Consider the following 19,910-nt stretch of genomic DNA (forward strand, 5'->3'; position numbering starts at 1 on the left):
AATTTTCCTTGAGAGATGCGGATGTGTGTTTGAGTGTGTGTGTGTGTGTGTGTGTATGTTTGCTACATGTTCGTGTGATTGTGCACCTACTGGTTCTTATACATTTTTCACAAAACTGATAATTGTGTTATATAACTAACCAATCCACAGAATATGGATGACATTTTATTACATAAGAAGTTAGATTTTCAAAATCACAATTTGGGATCTAAAAAGATTCAAATTATACCAAAGTAGCATAAAAATATTTTTATCTAAAGACATTTGAGATTCAACAAATGCAGAAAGAAGCTTTATCAGAGCTATGCTTGTTAGACTATAGATAGATACTTCTGAGAATGAAACACCAATAAATCTCCTCTAGCGGGAGGATTTTCTGTCTGGAAGAAGAAAGGGACACAGGAATCTGTATGAAACATGCAATATCACAACCTTTATCTCCTATTTTTTTCTGTTAGAAGTTCATATGTTCTTCCTATAGAGGCCTTTCTCATCCCTTGCTTTCATGTGACAAATTAGATGCATAAACCCTGGTCTCGAATTATTGAGTGAGCCAGTTCTTTTGTGTGCCCCCATATGTGTATCAATAAACTTTGCCTCTTTTTCTGTTTATCATTTCTTTGTCAGTTTAACTAAGTAGTTTAACTTCCAAGTACTAAACCTAAAAGCATAAAAGAAAAGTTTCCCACATGTGTGTGTGCTCACATATGCACATGTATGTTTCTGAAGGTCAATAATGAATTCATTTTTCGCATACACTGATTTGCAAATACCTTTCTGCCTCCAACTCAAAAGTCCCACATATATTTAACAATGTACTCACTGCAGCATTAATAAATAGTCTTAAATGTTTCTGGGTAAAATTTCATGTTCACTGAGGAAATATTTTTCTCTTAATGATTATTTTCATGGCTTCTTTGACTTCCCTGTTTCTCACGCTATATATTAGAAGATTTAGTATTGGCAGCAAAAGTGTGTACAACACAGACAGAATTTTGGCCTTATCCTGTGAGTAGCTAGAGCTGGCTCCCAGGTAAGTAAACATCACTGTTCCATAGAAGAGAGTCACTACCATTAAGTGGGAGGCACATGTGGATATGGCTTTATTTCTGCCCCTGGTGGAATGTATCTTTAGGACAGTGAGCAGGATTCCCAGGTAGGAACTAACCACTATCAAAAAGGTAGTCACTGATGTTGCTCCAGAAAGCACAGTAAATAAAACCTTACTGTGTTGAGTGTCGGAACAGGAGAGTTGGAAGAGCAACGGAATGTCACAGAAATAATGGTTGATAACATTGGGACCACAGAAAGACAAACTGAGCAAGCTACTCAGATGGGTGAGGGAGTTTGCAGAGCCCAGCAGGTAGGAAACAGTCACCAGGTAGATGCAGAACGTGGGAGTCATTAGACCTTTGTAGTGAAGTGGGCGGCAAACAGCAAGATACCGATCACATGCCATTGCAGCCAGGAGGAAGCATTCAGTAGTCAGGAACCAGCTGACGAACGAATACTGAAGGAGGCAACCATGATAAGAGATGACTTTCTGTCCTGCTATGTAATTCACCAACATTTTAGGAATCAAGACTGAAGAATAGCAGAAATCCAAGAAAGCCAGCTGGCTAAGGAAAAAGTACATGGGTGAATGGAGCTGGGCACTAGTCAGAATTGTTATGGTAATCCAAATGTTGCCCAACACAGTAATGAGATAGATTAATAGAAAGAGCACAGAAAGGACAACATTCATTTCAGTGTTATCAGTCAACCCCAGGAGGATGAATTCAGTTATCACACTGACATTTCTGTGAGCCATTTATACGGCTGCCCCATGGGGGATCTGCTGGGAACAATAGGAAAAATAAAATAACCAAAAAGTACATTTTGAATAGATAAATTGCAGCTATTAACTTCTTTATGATTTTAATTATGCATTATAATTATCCATGGTAAACTCAAATTTTGCATGCAAAAGTTAGCCTGATACAGACCTTTGTTGGATCTAACTAAGGAACGTAAATGAACATTATGCACCACACAATAACCTGTGGAGAAATTAGTGTTTCCCTGCAGAGCTCTAATAGGAACACTTGTTTAACAGAGAGTTTAGGAGATGGATTCTGGGTAACAATTACATTCCAGATTCCATATTACAAGGCAAGGACCTCATCTGTATTAAGGAAGAAAATTATTTAGCAAAGAACAACAACAAAACCCCAAACATTCTCAATATTTAACAGGTGGATTTTTTATACATCTGGCAAAATTACTTTCCATGATATTTAGACAGCTAGTATCCATGATGCACACATTAAACAATAACACAAAAGAATGTATATATGTGTATGTTTTTATATATATGGATACGTGAATACATATGCATACATATAATCTCATCTAATAAAACATATAGGTTATCTATGAAAAGGTGAGAATTGGGGTGCCTGGAATACAGAATATTTTTAAAAATCAAACATTTTCTATTATAATAAAATTGTTTATATTTAAAAACACATTTATACCAGGAAGTCATCTTCTGCAACTCCAAATGATATTCATCATTTCACCCTCTGATTTCCTATAGCACTTATTATCCAACAGCTTGGATTATCTATATCTGACATTTTCATAATGTTTTAATTTTTTCATTATTTATCGAGTCATTTTTCCAATATGTTTTAGTCTCCACAGTCGAAGTCTCACATTGTATTGCAGGGACAGAGCATGTGTATCTGCACATTGAATCATATATGGATATTCTTATTTAGAAAAAGTTCATTAAATGTATTTTAGGTTTTATCATTTAACCCAAAATACATAAAAAGTAAGTATCCAGTATCTATCTGGGAAACACTGGGTTATGTATGTTTAAGGAAAATTGTCTTAACTGTACAAGTTTTAGGAGTACTTAATATACTACTGTGGTTGAGAGTTCAAAAACAAACAAAAATTTTTTATATTAATTTGACAACTGAATCTATTTTCACATAACTCTATGAGTGTGATAATTCATAATCCACAATTCAAAATTATTTGGGAATAATGTTTCCCTAATATTGAATAAAGAGTGATAAAGACATAGGCTTCTATTTCTACCTCATACTACCAGTATAACATAAAGTAAGCTATTTAATAACAATTCCAATACTGCAAACAGGATCCAAGATAGCTTCGATTATGTCCATTTTACCGAAATTGCAAAACGTTGAAAAGAATAGCTAGTCAGTTTTTACCAGAGAAACTTGTAATTTCCATGCAAAAATTATTAGATTTATTTATAAACCTTCCTCTAGATATAATTGTGATAATTAAATAAGAAAATAAGTGAAAACTGGTAGATGTGGAATAATAGACATTGGAGACTCAGAAGAGTGGGAGGAGAGAGGGAAATTAAGGATGAGAAATCACTTAATGGGCAAAATGTACGTTATTTGGGTAATGGTTACAATAAAAGCCCAGACTTCACCAAGACACAATGTGTCCATGGAACAAAACTGCACTTGAACTCCTTAAATTTATGCAAATAAAAGAAAGAAAATATGTAAAAACTGCCTGGCAAGCCATAGGAACTCTCTAAATGTCTGTTGCCTATTCAAAGTAAATCATTCCTGGGAGTCTGGGAAGGAAAGGTATTTTGTAAATGGGGCAGTTATCAAATAAGACAGCACTATGGACACTAAGGCTTTATTCCACCGGGGAACTCTGGGAGACACCATGGAATATGTGAGCCAGAGTGATCCCCCTTGGGATGTGATGCCTCAAGAAGCTGAGGTATTTATGTGCCAACTGCATCAGTCATTGGTTGAGGGCTTATCCCAAAAGATTTTCCTACCTCCCCACAGCCTGGGGAAAAGCCCTGGGCAAAGGTGTGGGTACAGACAGCTGCAGCTCACCAGGGACATGAAGGTGTCAGCCTGAAGGGGGATGTAGCAACGTCTTCCCCAGAGATGCCTTAGAAATTCATTAAAGGTTAAAATAAATAGACATGTTCTATGTTGGAAAAAAAAAGTAATTCAAACAAAAAAATAAACTGAGAAAATAGGGGTGTCTGTCCACATACTTGACAAATTACTTTTCGACTAAATTAACATTTTTGTTCTTTGCCTTCTTTGTTTTAATATTGTTTAACCAGCTTTGCCCTGGTTGACTTTCTTTTTAAACAAACCAAATCTGCTACTTTGACTATGAATTTCTTTTTATTTCACTGTTTACATTTGTTTATTTAATTTTTATTTAAATGATAATTTTGACCTGGACTACTGGACTACTTTTTACATTGTATTTTCTTTTTCTTTTGCTATAAAATCAGTTGCAATAAAATAAGTTAATGTTTGATTCTCAAAATTATTGCTTGCAATAAGGGCAAAGAAATTGCTGTTCCTTTTTTCAGATTTAACAAAATTCAATACTTTATAACAACTAGCCTTATATTTCAAATAATTTCTTCATATAAATGCTTTTCTGCAACTTATGTCAGTCAAAGATATGAAGCTTTAATTATAACTACTGGAGGAAAATATAAAATAAACCCTCAAATTATTTTAAGGAAGCCAGCTGATGTTGCAATTTAATATTGCAATTAAATTTCACTTATCTCAATGATTGAAATGGATTTGAAGAAAATGCTTCTTTTTCATATTATACTCAGTAGGTACTGACAGTTGCTCTTTTTTGAAAAAACCAAGAAGATATTTACAAACCCTTTTTTAGAAGACATAAACAAGAGACCTACCTGATGTTTAGAGGAAGCCCTGGCTCTTTGAATTTCCAGGCTGTCGTGTTTATATTTGGCTTACAGCCTTTGGAGGATAGAATCCCCAGTGATTTGTTGAAAACTAGGTTTCATTAAAACAGCTAAAGATAGGCCTGGAGAGCTTAAGACCCCAGCATTCTTTCCAAAGTATAGCAATTCATATATTTGGCCTGTTGTTACTTTCAGAGAAAAATTGTCATAGGTGTTCTTTTCTCACCTATGTGAGGCTTTACAAGGAAAAACTGAACTGTTAAAAATTAACTCCACTGGTGGTAATAATTAAAATTTACATAAATTATATGTACATATTATAGGTGATATAGTATATATACTATTTGTAAAGAGCTTTAAATTCCATTTTGTGATGGTCAAGAGCTTCTACTAATACGTTATTATTATTTGTAGTAACTATAAAAAATATATACATGTTCCAATGTGAGAGAACCCAAAAATGTTGAAGAAATTACTAAATAGAATTTGTGTGTGTGTGTGTAAGTGTGTGTGTATTGTGCATATGCACACACATGTATATATGTGAACTTTCATAGAGAAGGTTGCTTTTTAATATTAGGGGTAACTTATCCAATTAGGAGAGTAGGGTAATTATCAGGTTCAACATTTTTGTCAATTTATTGGCTGAACATAAAAACAATTTTTTAAAATATTGAGTAGAGGGGGAGGGGCCAAGATGGAAAACACACTTCAGGATATCATCCAGGAGAACTTCTCCAACCTAGCAAGACTGGCCAACAATCAAATCCAAGAAATCCAGAGAATCCCAATAAGATACTTCACGAAAAGATCTATCCCAAGGCACATAATCATCAGATTCTCCAAGGTCAAAATGAAGGAAAAAATGTTAAGGGCAGCCTGAGAGAAAGACCACGTACCCTACAATGGGAAGCCTACCAAACTAACAGCAAACTTCTCAGAGGAAGCCCTACAGGCCAGAAGAGATGGGAGGCCAATATTCAACATTCTTAAACAAAATAATTTTCAACTCAGAATGTTATAACTGGCCAAACTAAGTTTCATAAATAAAGGAGAAATACAATCCTTTTCAGACAAGCAAATGCTGAGGGATTTTGTCAACACCAGCCCTACCTTGTAAGAACTCCTGAAGGAAGCATAAACATGGACGGGAAAAAATTATTACTAGTCACTACAAAAACACACTGAAGTACACAGACCAATGACACTATGAAGCAGCTACATTAACAAGTCTGCAGAATTAACCAGCCAGCATCATGATGACAAGATCAAATTCACACATAATAATATTAGCCTTAAATGTAAATGGACTAAATGCCCTAATTAAAAGACACAAAATTGCAATCTGGACACAAAGACAAGACCCATTAGTGTGCTGTTTTCAAGAGATGCAGCTCATGTGCATAGACACACATAGGCTCAAAACAGATGGAGGAAAATTTAAGAAGCAAATGGAAAGCAGAAAAAAGGAGGGGTTGCAATCCTAGTTTCTGACAAAATAATTTAAACCAACAAAGGTCAAAAAAGACAAGGAAGGGCATTACACTATGGGAATGGATTTAATTCAATAAGAAGGACTAACTATCCTAAATACGTATGCACTCAATACAGGAACACCCAACTTCATAAAACAAGTTCTTAAAGGCCTACAAAGAGACTTAGACCCCCACACAATAAGTGTAGGAGACTTTAATACCCCACTGTCAATATTAGACAGATTATTGAGAGAGAAAATTGACAGATGCACAGCCAGTTGAACATACACAAATCAATAAATATCCTTCTTCACATAAACAGAACTAAAGACAAAATCATGTGATTATCTCAATAGATGCAGAAAAGGCCTTCTTTCAGCATCTCTTCATGTTAAAAACTCTCAATAAACTAGGTGTTGAAGGAACATACCTCAAAATTAGAGCCATTACAAACCTACAACCAATATCATACCAAATGGGCAAAAGCTGGAAGGATTCCCCTTTAAAATCAGCACAAGCCAATGATGTCCTCTCTGACCACTCTCATTCAACATAATATTGGAGGTTCCGGCCAGGGCAATCAGGCAAGAGAAAGAAAGAAAATGTAGGACGAGAGGAAGTCAAATTGTCCTTGTTTGCAGATGACATGATCCTATGTCTAGAAAAGCCCATTGACTCAGCCTAAAACTTTTTAAGTTGATAAGCAACTTTAGCAAACTCTCAGGATACAAAATCAATGTGCAAAAATAACACACATTCCTGCACACCACTGACAAGCATGAACCAAATCATGAATTAACTCTCATTCACAATTGTCCCAAAGATAATAAAATACCTAGGAATATAGTTAAGAAGGAAAGTGAAGGCTCTCTTTAAGGAGAACGACAAATCACCACTCAAGGAAATCAGAGAGGGCACAAACAGATGGAAAAACATTCCAATTCCATGCTCATAGATAGGAAGGGTCAATATCATGAAATGGCCATACTGCTCAAAGCAATGTATAGATTCAATGCTATTCCCATTAAACTACCATTGAAATTCTTCACAGAATTATAAAAAGTATATTTCAAAATTTATATGGGACCTAATGAACTTGTATAGCCATGACAATCCTAAGCAAAAAGAACAAAGCTGGAAGCATTCAACTTCAAACTATACTACAAGGCTACTGTAACCAAAACAGCATGGTGTCAGTACCAAAACAGGCACATAGACCAATGGAACAGAATAGAGAACTTGGAAACCAAACTGTACATCTACAACCATCTGATCTTTGACAAATCTGACAAAAACAAGCAACAGGGAAATGATTCCCTATTTAATAAATGGTGCTGAAAGAACTGGCTAGCCATTTGCAAAAAAATTGAAACTGGACCCTTTCCTTAGATTTTATAGAAAAATTAACTCAAGATGGATTAAAGATTTAAGTGTAAAACCAATAACTGTGAAAACCCTAGAAGAAAATCTAGGCAATACCATTCAGGAAGTAGGCATGGACAAACATTTTATAATGAAATCACCAAAAGCAATTGCAACAAAAGCAAAAATTTACAAACAAGAGTCAATTTATCTAAAGAGCTTCTGTACAGCCAAAGAAACTATCATCAGAGTGAATAGACAACCTAAAGAATGGGAGAAAATCTTGACAATCTGTTCATCTGACAAACGTCAGAATCTAAAAGAAACTTAAGCAAATTCGCACACACACCAAAAAAAACCTATTCAAAAGGGATCAAAGGACATTCGTGATCAGACACTTCTCAATCAAAGACATACATGTGGCCAAGAAACATCTGAAAAAAAGCTCAACATCACTGATCATCACAGAAATGCAAATCAAAACCACAATGAGATAACATCTCACGCCAGTCAGAATGGCAACAAGAAACAACAGATGCTGGCAAGGTTGCAGAGTAATAGGAACACTTTCACACTCTTGGTGGGAATGTAAATTGATTTAACCACTGTGGAAGTCAGTGTGATGATTCCTCAGAGATTTAGAACCAGAAGTACTATTTGACCCAGCAAATCCCATTACTGGGTATATATCTAAAGAAATATAAATTATTCTATTAGAAAGATACATGCATGCATGTTTATTGTAGCACTCTTCAAAATAGCAAAGCCATGGAATCAACCCAAATGCCCATCAATGATGGACTGGATTAAAAAATATAGAACATACATACCATGGACTACTATGCAGCCACAAAAGGAACAAGATCACATCATTTGCAGGAACATAGATAAATCTGGAACTCATTCTCTTAGCAAACTCACACAGGAACAGAAAATCAAACACTGCATGTTCTCATCTATAAGTGGGAACTGAACAATGAGAACACATGGACACAGGGAGGGGAGCAACACATACTAGGGACTAGGTGGGAAGGTTGGAAAGGAGAGCATTAGGAAAAATAGCTAATGCGTGTTGGGCTTAACACCCATGTTATGTGTTGATCTGTGCAGCAAAACACCACAGCACACATTTACCTATATAACAAACCTGCACATTTTGCACATATATCCCGGAACAAAAATAAAATAAAATAAAAATATTGAGTAGGCTGATAATTGAAGGATAGAATGACAAATATAAGAGAGGGTGAATAAGAAAAACCTATCATTAATATAGTTGAAACACAGCTAAAGAAACAAACACAATGCATAAGAACATAGTTGTGAAAATTTGGAACAATTTTAAAATAAAGTGATAATGGAAATGAACCAACAAACATGAAATATTATAATAAATATTAAAAAGAGTATTTTTTTTGGTCTGGCAGAAATATATGAAGAAGAATCCTAATTGAAATTGCTTCCATTTATTAAATGCCTATGATTTGTCAAACACTTCAAAACTGTTATTTCAAATCACGATATGATTTTATTTAATTACCTATTCTAATTAACATGATTCACATTACAGGTGGCCTGGAATAATTCAAGAGATTGGGCCAGGTGCAGGGCTCATGCCTGTAATCCCCGAACTTTGGGAGGCCAAGGCAGGCAGACCACCAGAGGTCAGGAGTTCAAGACTAGCCTGACCAACATGGCAAAATCCTATCTCTACTAGAAATACAAAAATTAGCTGGAAATGTGGTGGTGGGTGCCTATACTCCCAGCTACTTGGGAAACTAAGACGTGACAATCACTTGAACCCAGGAGGCAGAGGTTGCAATGACTGTAGTGAGCCAAGATCATGCTACTGCACTCCAACCTTGGTGACAGAGTGAGACTCCATCTCAAAAGCAAACAAAGGAATAAAAAGTTCAAGTTTGCACTTCAGGACATATTAGACTCAGAAGAGTATATTAGCAAAAACTGAATTTCTGAGAAGTCTAAGGATAAAAAATGAGAATCTATGAATTCTGAGACTTCATAAGAAATATCTGAAACTGATGTAAGCTCTAGATGTCTATGATTCTGGCAGTTAGAATTTAGATACAGGCCACATTTGACCAATGACAAGTGAAAATTGCCATCACAGCAGGGATCGCTGTAGCCTGTGTTCATGGAACAAGACAAAAATCTCAAATTTCATGAACATAAATTCATTGCATTGTCTCCTGGGTCTTCACATAGCAACAATCATGACCATAATACAAATTTAATCATAGCTAGTCCAAATGGTGCCAGCAACTTATTTCCCTAAGTCAGGGCAATTTTCACATCACAGATTCCAAGGCTACACACATGGAATAAAAACACATATTTGATAGATATTTTCTGAGGGCACAAAGTCATGTAAGATCAACATTTGCTGAGTACTGCATTCTTCTAGTAATGATATTGAACAGTAACCAATTTATGTATGAGTAAATAGATTGGGGCTATAAGAGAGCACTCTTATTTTCCTGATTTTTTACATGTCAACTAATGGGAGTAACATCAGATTATTTTAAATGTAGTATTCTCATTTGTTTCCTGTTAATTAATCTATCAACCATGTAGGAATATTTAGGATATGCTTGACTCAGTTTCATTTACTTTCAGAATAAAATTATATATCTAACATGTCTCATATATAAATAGATCATATGTAAATGAATATTTAATATTGTTTTTTCTGACAATCAAAATATATTACTCATTTTCCAATCTACATTTTACAATTCTGTCATTAACCTCCTCAATTTCTATTAGAATTGTAGGTGAGTGATATTTTTCTCATTGAAGCACCTGGTTTCTATTTAGACTATAATAAGATATCAGTTTATTAGGATGAGTTGAAGGTGGGCACTGAGCAGAACAATAATAATTTTTCCCATGAAATTCCACCTCTTCTCATTGATGTCACTCACTTACATAATTGTGGTTTTCAATAAGGAAAAAAATTTAATCTAGCCTGCCATGTAAATACAAAAATTAATGTTTTGTTGATTCTTCAGCTGTTGTAGTGTGCTGCTTAGCCCATTTGTCATCAGTTAATTCAAGATTTAAAACAAAATTAAAAAATATATCATTTTATTTGTCAATGAATATATTCTTTGGAATATTGTTTTTATATATTTTTCATATTTTTCCAGATAGGATAATTTACAAGTTTGTGAATAAATCACTATGAGACAATTAATATTTGTGGGATTGATCTTATGATGATGCGCTTGTACATATGATTTGAATTGAATGGAAAACAATTGACCTCACAGATTTTTCCTGCCTAGAATGACTTCTGGGAATGTTTTTGTCTAACGTATTAAAAAGGATTCTGGAAGATCCGTAAAGGAAAGAGAAAAACAAATTTGGTTATTAATGACATCCTAATGAGTTTGGAGTCATCCTTTCTAAATAGGAAGGGAAAGTCATCAGGGTAGCTTTCTCTGAATATCAGTGAGCTTTCGAAGTGGAGTGATAATAAAACTATAATATTCTGTCCAATGTGATTTCACATGTAATAGTAGAAACATAGGCCAGGAATAGGGAAATGTGGTTTAGACTAACCACTGAAGTAGAAAGGTAACCTAGTACCATATAATTTTTCTGATTATTTTTAAGTGTATATATTTATTTTGAAGAATATCAAGCCATAAATAATGCAGGTCAATTTTTGGAATATGTATCTGTCTATTTTCTGGATGAGGAAAGTACCAATACTTTTTGCCTTGAATGTACTTTACTTATTTCCATGCTCAATAGAGACACCCAGGCAAAAATTATTTTGTTATTTATTAATTTTATCATTGTCTCTATTTGTGTATGTGTTTGAGTGTCTATATATCCATAAATATTTATTTTTACTCATATAAAGGAAGGAAAATGTAATCAATTGCCTAGAGATAACTACCTTAGATCTTAGCCTGGTTTTTAGGTTAGTGAACACAGTAACCAGCCATGTTTCCTCTGTCACACTTTTCTGGTCTTTTTTTTCCACTGTAAAACACAATGCTCCAATTGAATAAAATTTAAGTGTCCTGTAGGACTGAAATTTTACTAAATCTTCATAGATATCATTAGACAAACCACTGCTTGTAGTCTGTTTTTTGGATGTGGAAATATGAAACTAACAAGAAAAATGTTTCATTTCTGTAGCCCGTGTCACAGCTTCTTTCACTTCCTTGTTCCTTAGGCTGTAAATCAACGGGTTTAACATAGGAATCACCAGGGTATAAAACACAGACACCACCTTTTCTTGTTCTAAGGAATACTGGGAGCTTGGTTGAATGTAACTAAAGCTTATCGATCCATAGAATAAGGTCACAGCCGTTAGGTGAGAGGTGCAGGTGGAGAAGGCTTTCTGTCTACCTGATGCTGAGCGGATCCTCAGGATAGCAGCAACAATGAAGATGTAGGAGATCATCACAGTCAAAAAAGTGAGCGTGGCAATAACACCGGAGAAGATTAAAAGCAGCAATTCATTCATGGATGTGTCAGAACGTGAGAGCTTCAACAGTGGGGGAAGATCACAGAAGAAGTGACTGATGACATTTGGCCCACAGAAAGACAGTTTCAGCAAGCCAATTGTATGTGTCAATGAGTTGATTAAACCTCCCACACACGATCCAAATATGAGCACAATACAAACTGTTTTGGTCATAGCCACTGTATAAAGTAAAGGGTTCACAATGGCCACGTAACGGTCATAGGCCATTGTGGCCAGCAAGAAGCCCTCAGTGGTAAGAAGAGACACAAATAAAAAATACTGCACAATGCATGCAGAGAATGAGATTGTCTCCCACTCAACAAAGAAGTTCAGCAGCAGTTTGGGTGCAAAAACTGACGAATAGCAGGCATCAACAAACGACAGACAGCTAAGGAAATAATACATGGGTGTGTGGAGTTTGGGAGTTATGTAGATTAGAAAGAGCATTCCTAGATTTCCCACCAGGGAAATGGTATAAATCAACAGGAACAACATGAAGAGGGCCATTTTCAGTTCAACACGACCTGTCAGTCCCAAAAGGATAAATTCAGTAACCAATGTAAAATTAACATCAGCCATGGCTTTGTATTTCTTGACACCTGTTAATGATAAAGACATTGGAATTAATTCAGAGTGATGATACTGCAATATCAAGACTATTTGGAATCCCTGCCTAGCCATGTGATTTGAATTAGTGACTTCTAATCTCTGATTGTCTTACCTATAAAATCAGAATATTTCAACTACATTCTTCAGACACAGTTTATTTGCTTGTTCCATTAAAAATTGCATGAGGGAAAAGAAAAAAGTTAGGGTCTTAGCTTTAGGATACATTTAAAATGCTGGTCTTAATGTGAACAAAAACCTAAAGTAGACTTTATTTTAAAGCTATGTAAAGAAAAGAAAAAACCTAAAACATAATTACCATTTGACCCAGCAATCCCATTATTGGGTATATACCCAAAGGAATATAAACCATTCTATCCTAAGGACACACGCATGTGTATGTTCACTGTGGCACTATTCACAGTAGCAAAAACATGGAATCAACTTAAATGCCCATCAGTGGTTGACTGGATAAAGATAATGTGGTACATTTACACCATTAAATACTATGCAGCCATCAAAAGGAATGAGATCATGTCCTTTGCAGCAACATGGATGGAGCTGGAAGCCATTATCCTAAGCAAACTAACACAGGAACAGGAAAGCAAATACCGCATGTTCTCATTTATAAAGAGAAGCTAAACGTTGAGTATGTATGGACCCAAAGAGGGGAATAAAAGATACTGGTGCCTACTTGATGGTGGAGGTGGGAAAGAGGGTGTCTTAATTTTTTTTACCTGGGTTCCAGTAACTCAGAACACTGGTTTACCTTTCTGCTGTAACCAAGTCCTGTTTATTTAAGAAGGATGAACAGTAGAACTGGGAAGGAGTGATGAGCACAAGGCACCAATCTCCTTGACAGGGCCAGATTCAGCACAGGTTCTATCTACAAAGTCAACTTAGCAGCCTTCATCATCCTCCTTCTGCAAAGGGAAAGTGTGAGGACAACATGGACAGAGGTTAATCTTCCATAAGGGTAGGATGGGGTAGATTGGCTCTGGGCCTCTCTGAACCAGGTGAGAATATAAATAAATATTTCAAAAAAAAATTGGGATACGGACAGCTTTCCCTCTCCAGAATAACAATGATACACTGAGTCACTTCATCATCTATTCACTTGAGAGACACTATTCTTGCGGAGTGAGTAAAACTCAGGAAAAGAATAAGACTACTGAAATAATGACAAGGAGAGAACTGTGAGATCTGGAGTGTCTACGGGGATAAGTGAATAATCCCCATGGGAATAGGTAGGTATGACTTAGATTGCAATTCCTGTTTATGAAAGACTATTCGACCGAATTAAAACACTGAGATTTTTCAGTATTCCAGTGAAGGTTACATGACTATTTTGAAGCTTATGCAGAAAAATAGGTTGAAGTGCAGAATGAGGGATGAGAATAAATGGCCAACTTACAAGTTTCTCCTGTTCCTGTAATCTGAAGTCTTTATCTCATAAAATATACTTTTTCAAGTATAAAATACTTATACTTTTTAATACTTTTAAAAGTATAAATATATGAACAGTTCCTTCTTTTCATTTTAAAATTTTAACTGGTTTGTAGAATGCATGTCTATGTTATTCAAATAAGTGAGTTTAACTTATCAATAGAAGAAAAAATGTTTAATACCTCAGCTCATTTAGAAACCTGATAACCATCACTTCCCATGGTTTATCTGTAGAACTGGGAAGGAGTGTCTGTCTAAGACAAAGACAAAGCACTGACAATGGTTAGTTAAATTTGTCTTAAATCTACAGTGATACATAAGTTAAGTAAATGATATTATCACAGTTACAGGTAGCAGCACCGATATTCAAACTTATTCTTTAATGTATGAGAATCAAAGGTACAATCTCCTTGGTATGAAAGTAAGAGCAAGATGATCACAACACACGTATGCCTATTGCAGAACTATTTACAATAACAAAGACATGGAACCAGCTTGAATGCTCATCAATGATAGACTGGATAAAGAAAAATTACACCACAGAATGCTGTGCAGCCATACAAAGGTATGAGATCATGTCCTTTGTAGGAACACGGATGAACATGGATGAAGCTGGAAACCATCATCCTCAACGAACTAACACAGGAACAGAACACCAAACTCTGCACATTCTCACTCATAAGTGGGAGTTGAACAATGAGAACACATGGACATAGGGAGGGGAACACCACACACTGGGGCCTATTGAGGTTTGAGGGAGGGAAAGCATTAGGACAAATAGTTAATGCACGTGGGGCTTAACACCTAGGTAATAGACGCAGCAAACTACCATGGCACACGATATACCTATGTAACAAACCTATATGCTCTGCATTTGTATCCCAGAACTTAAAGTACAATTTTAAAAAAATTATCAAAACATAAACTTACAGGCCAGGCACACCTGTAATCCTAGCACTTCGGAAGGTGGAGGTGGGTGAACCGCTTGAGCCCAAGAGTTCTAAACCAGCCTGTGCAACATAAGAAAACCCCATGTCTACAAAACACGCAAAAAATTAGCCAGGCATGGTGGCATCCGCCTATGGTCCCAACTACTCAGGAGGTTGAGGTGGGAAGATTACCTGAGCCTGGGAGGTCAAAGCTATAGCAAGCTGAGATTGCACCACTGCACTCCAACATGGGCGACAGAGCGAAACCCCATCACAAAAATAAATAAATAAAATGAAAATGAAAAACCTATTGTGTTAGAAGACAATTTTAGGCAAAAAGTTTAGTTACGCATTTGTCTTAGTTCAAATTGTTGCAGGAGAAAGAAGTCAGGATGCAGACTTCAAGAGATTTTTTTTGGATCTGACGCACAAAGGAATTCAAGATGAGTTGCAGAGAGACTTTATTGAAAGCTACTCAGAAAGCAAGCAGAGGAACGCCTTGTCTTTAAGCTTTTTTTATGTGAAAATCTTGTCTGTGTAGAAATAAAGCTAAGCTATGTCTACCTGTAGGCAAGCTGACAGCATGACAAAATTTATTATTCTGCTGATTTAAAGAAAACCATCTTTGGTATTTCAGTGTGTAAGTAAATCAAGCGCAACTATAATTACCTTAAAGCATGTGTTGTTATGCAATACTGAAGCATCTAAACCATTTTTTTTTAAGCAGAGGTGTTTGTCCTTGAAGGCATTATTAAACTGCTTCCTTAGCTGAAATCATCTTATGATCATGGGCAGTGACTGGGAAGGAATGCACCTGGCTAGTTGTAAGATGGAGTTGATTTTAAGGTGGTGTCACCCTGACTTTCCTCTGTTTGTGGTTTCCTAACAAAATGGGAATAAAGTCCCTAGAGTCAATCTTCTCTTTAAAGGATATAGTACATATATTATTAAAAGTTCTTCTTTGTTTCTTGAGGGATTTAGGAAACTCTGAAGAACTTAATGCCTCCCCTAAGGTATTTAATTTCTTGAAGGTTACAACAAACAGAGGAAATGTAGGGGTAGTGTGGGGGAAAAACTGAATATATGATCTCTGAAAAAAATGCAATAGAATTGCTAGTGATGCTTGCTTGGTACCTTTTCATGCTTTTTAGAACACTTTCACTTGGGCCTAGTTGTCCAAGCAATAGAAAAACAAACAAACAAAACAAAAACAACAGCAAAAACATAAACAAAATGTCAATCCAATTCCATTCCTTGATTTCCTTTGCAAAAATATCAAAGAAAATTAAAACTACTATTTCTTAAAAGATTTTCTTGATACTTAGTGTGGCAATTCCTCGAGGATTTAGAAATAAAAATACCATTTAACCCAGCAACCTCATTACTGGGTATATATCCAAAGGATTAGAAATCATTCTAATTATAAAGACACATGCACACATATGTTTATTGTGGCACTGTTTATAATAGCAAAGCCTTGGAAGCAACCCAAATGCCCATCAATGATAGACTGGTTATAGAAAATGTGGTACATATATACACCATAGAATACTATGCAGTCATAAAAAGGATGAGTTCATGTCCTTTGCAGGGACATGGATGAATATGGAAACCATCATTCTCAGCAAACTGACACAAGAACAGAAAACCGAACACTGCATGTTCTCACTTATAAGTGGGTGTTGAACATTGAAAACACATGGACAAAGAGAGGGGAGCATCATACACCAGGGCCTGTTGTGGGGTGGGGGCACTGGGGGAGGGATAGCAGAGGGTGGGGGAATTGGAGAGAGATAACATTAAGAACAATACCTAATGTAGATGATGGGGGAATGGATGCAGCAAACCACCATGGCATGTGTATACCTATGTAACAATTCTGCATGATCTGCACATGTACCCCAGAACTTAAAGTATAATAATAATAATAAAAAGACTTTCTTGAAATCAACCCAGTGCCAATCTCCAGCATGTTTATTTCTCCAGTCCAGCATGTGTCTGCTGATTGAGGCAATATTGTAGCTTTGTCCAGCTTAAACTGCATTGTGAAGGATTTTGGTGGCAATGTTTCATATGTTTTTCTTACATTATGTGTCTACATTAGAATGGGCCTTTATTCTTTATACTTAAAACACTCTTGAATGAAATTTGTATTACTTTCCTCAATTAAAGGTTAATGGAGCAGGTAGTAGGGGTAAGGACTGGGTGATATTCTAAGATGAGTTAGTACAGCAGATGATCCCTCATCTCAGAAACCTTAGAACGTTCTAAGTATCTATAATGCATTCTTTTCTAAAAAATATAATTTATTTCAACTCTGTATATGAAGAATAAATAAATTATAAGTAAATATTCTCTTTTCTCCTAGAAAATTATAGATTAAGGAAAAAAGAATCTGAAATGATTTTATAAATGTCAGTATTTACAGGCATTCGGTTGAGAAGTTCTTAAACAAAAAACAAAACAAAGAACTCAAAATTTAAAACAAATACAAAAAGAAACCATAGCAAATAAGTACATTCAGAAAGATCTCTTGTGAATTAAGTCATCTAACTTCTGTAGGTTTATTAACCCCTTGAAGTCATAGATAATATTAGGTTTAAAAGTATACATACTTCAGGAAATTTGCCTCATATCAATCCTTAATAGATCTCCAAACTACTCGTGAGAATGCAATTGAATTTGTCACATGGAAACAGTTAATAGCATTATTTCAAACTTATGTAGCTTGTATTTGTCAATGTTATGTTTTTTGTCACGCAAGAAATCTTTTGTGAAAAACATTATTCAGAAGTTGTGTTAATGAATGCATCAGATCTCTCCATATTAAAATGTTATATTTCAGAAAAAAATGTTTTTTAAAGTAAATCTATTGAAAGACAAATATAATACAATAAACTAATTATTTTAAAATACACATAATTGAATGAGTTTTGACCATTGTGCACTCCAGGGCACTTACTAGCTCAATTGAAATACAGAACATTTCCTTCATCCTCCAAGCCTCTTGATTCTCTGCCAAGAAACCCTTCTCTCCTAACTCCATGCCCAAGGAACTGCAGATCAGCCCTATATTCCTATGTATGAGATTTGGTGTTGAAGAGGTTTATAGAATTGAAGTAATAAAACGTATGTTTGTTTTTTTCTTGTATTTTTAAAATCACAACAGATTTTGAGAATCATTCACATTGTTGCACGAATTGTTAGTTTTCTTAAATTGCTAAGTTCTATTCCATTTTATGGATTTTGTACATTATGTTTATTTAGTCACTTGTTGCCTGACATTTGAATTGTTTGTGATATTCAGCTATTATGTATAAAGTGGCTATAAATATTTGAGTAAAAGCTTTGTCTAAAAATAACTCTTAGTTCTCCTGGATAAATACCTCACAGTGAAGTCTTCCAATAAATCAACATGTATATCTTTCCATTTGTTTCGCCTTTCTCTAATTTCTTGCAGCAATGTTTTGCAGCTTTTGTTTTTATAATTGAGTCTTTTTTATTTTGTTGAATTTATTTCTAAATATTTTATGTACTTTTATAATAATCTTAATTTTTGAAATAATTTTTTCAATTATTAGAAAATTGAAATTTTTCTAATTTCAATTTTGTATTGCTTGTTGATAAGATGTAGAACTATGACTGATTTTCATATATTGTTGTAGGAATTGCTTAGGATCTTCTAAATACAGAATAATGTCCCCTGAGGATAATGAGCATTATGCGTCTCTTTTCTAATTTGAATGTCTTTAGTTTCTTTTAGATTTTATTGTACATTTATTCATTACTAATTTTTTCCTTCTTTTTAAGTTTTCTTTGTTGACATTTAGGCCTGTCTGAGCTTGACTTTGCTTTTGTGCATTATATGTTATTTAACAGGAATCTCCGGTAAAATTTTGAATAAAATTGTTCCACCAAATGTAGAAAGTTTTGTTTGTTGTCTTTTCAGGATTTTTTTTTGTTTTGTTCTGTTTTGATTTTTTAAAAATCTTTTTCTTCTCCTCTGACTTCTACAATATATCTACTAATACTATTTATGGTGTCCACAGATCCATTAGGCTTTGTTCATATTTATTCATTCTTTGTGCTTTTTGTTCTTCAAATAGAATAATTTCCATTGATCTGTCATCAACTTTACTAATAGTTTCATCTACCATCTCATGGCTGTTTTTGAATCCTTCTAGCGGATTTTTAGCTTTAGTTATTGTATATTTTACCTACAGAATTTCCATTATGTACTTTTGTTGTTCTCTTTCTTTTTATTGAGATTTTCTATTTGAAAATCTGATTAATAAATACTGTCATACTTTCTTTTTATTCTTTATGTATATGCATTTAATTATTTGAACGTATTTTTGTAGTAGTGATTTTTCAGTCTTTTTCTGCTTAATCCAGCATCTGGATCATTCAGAGAGTTTATACTGACTGATTTCTTTTTTCCTGTAAGTAACATTTTTCTGTTTCTTTGCTGGTCTTGTGCATTTTTGTTGAAAGCTATGCATTATATAACATATATTTTAGACACTCAGCATTTTATATGTGCAGCTTTATTTAACACTGTCAGTCCTTTTCCCAAAGTTATTGTTTGAAGTACGATTTCCATCAGTGCTTTATGAGAGACCTACTTCCATAACTTCACCAGCATTAGATATAGTTTATGTTTTTCATTGTATCTTTCGTGTTGACAGCATCGTGGCATTATTTTTGTGGTTTTAATTTTATTTTCCAACATTACTAATGAAACTAATAAACTTTTTAAAAAATTTTTGGTTAAAAGCATTTAACCAAAAAATCATATATATGTATATAAATATTTAAGTGCTTTTAACAGACATTTAAATGCTTTTAAC

General features: G+C 34.7%; 1 protein-coding gene across 1 annotated transcript; it reads right to left on the minus strand.

Annotated features, from left to right (window-relative positions):
* Positions 1–11,719: 11,719 nt before the first annotated feature.
* Positions 11,720–12,658, minus strand: LOC116554439 (olfactory receptor 1052-like). The gene has a single exon (XM_032282409.1). The coding sequence runs from the start codon at positions 12,656–12,658 to the stop codon at positions 11,720–11,722; it is 939 nt and encodes a 312-aa protein (XP_032138300.1).
* Positions 12,659–19,910: the final 7,252 nt, after the last annotated feature.

This window comes from Sapajus apella, unplaced genomic scaffold, assembly GCF_009761245.1.
Source record: "Sapajus apella isolate SASKATOON/1434 unplaced genomic scaffold, GSC_monkey_1.0 scaffold14, whole genome shotgun sequence".
In the NCBI taxonomy this organism is placed as follows: domain Eukaryota; kingdom Metazoa; phylum Chordata; class Mammalia; order Primates; family Cebidae; genus Sapajus; species Sapajus apella.

What these genes read in the sequence shown, in the direction of transcription:
- LOC116554439 (XM_032282409.1), bottom strand. Translation starts at nt 12,658, where the DNA reads ATGGCTGATGTTAATTTTACATTGGTTACTGAATTTATCCTTTTGGGA.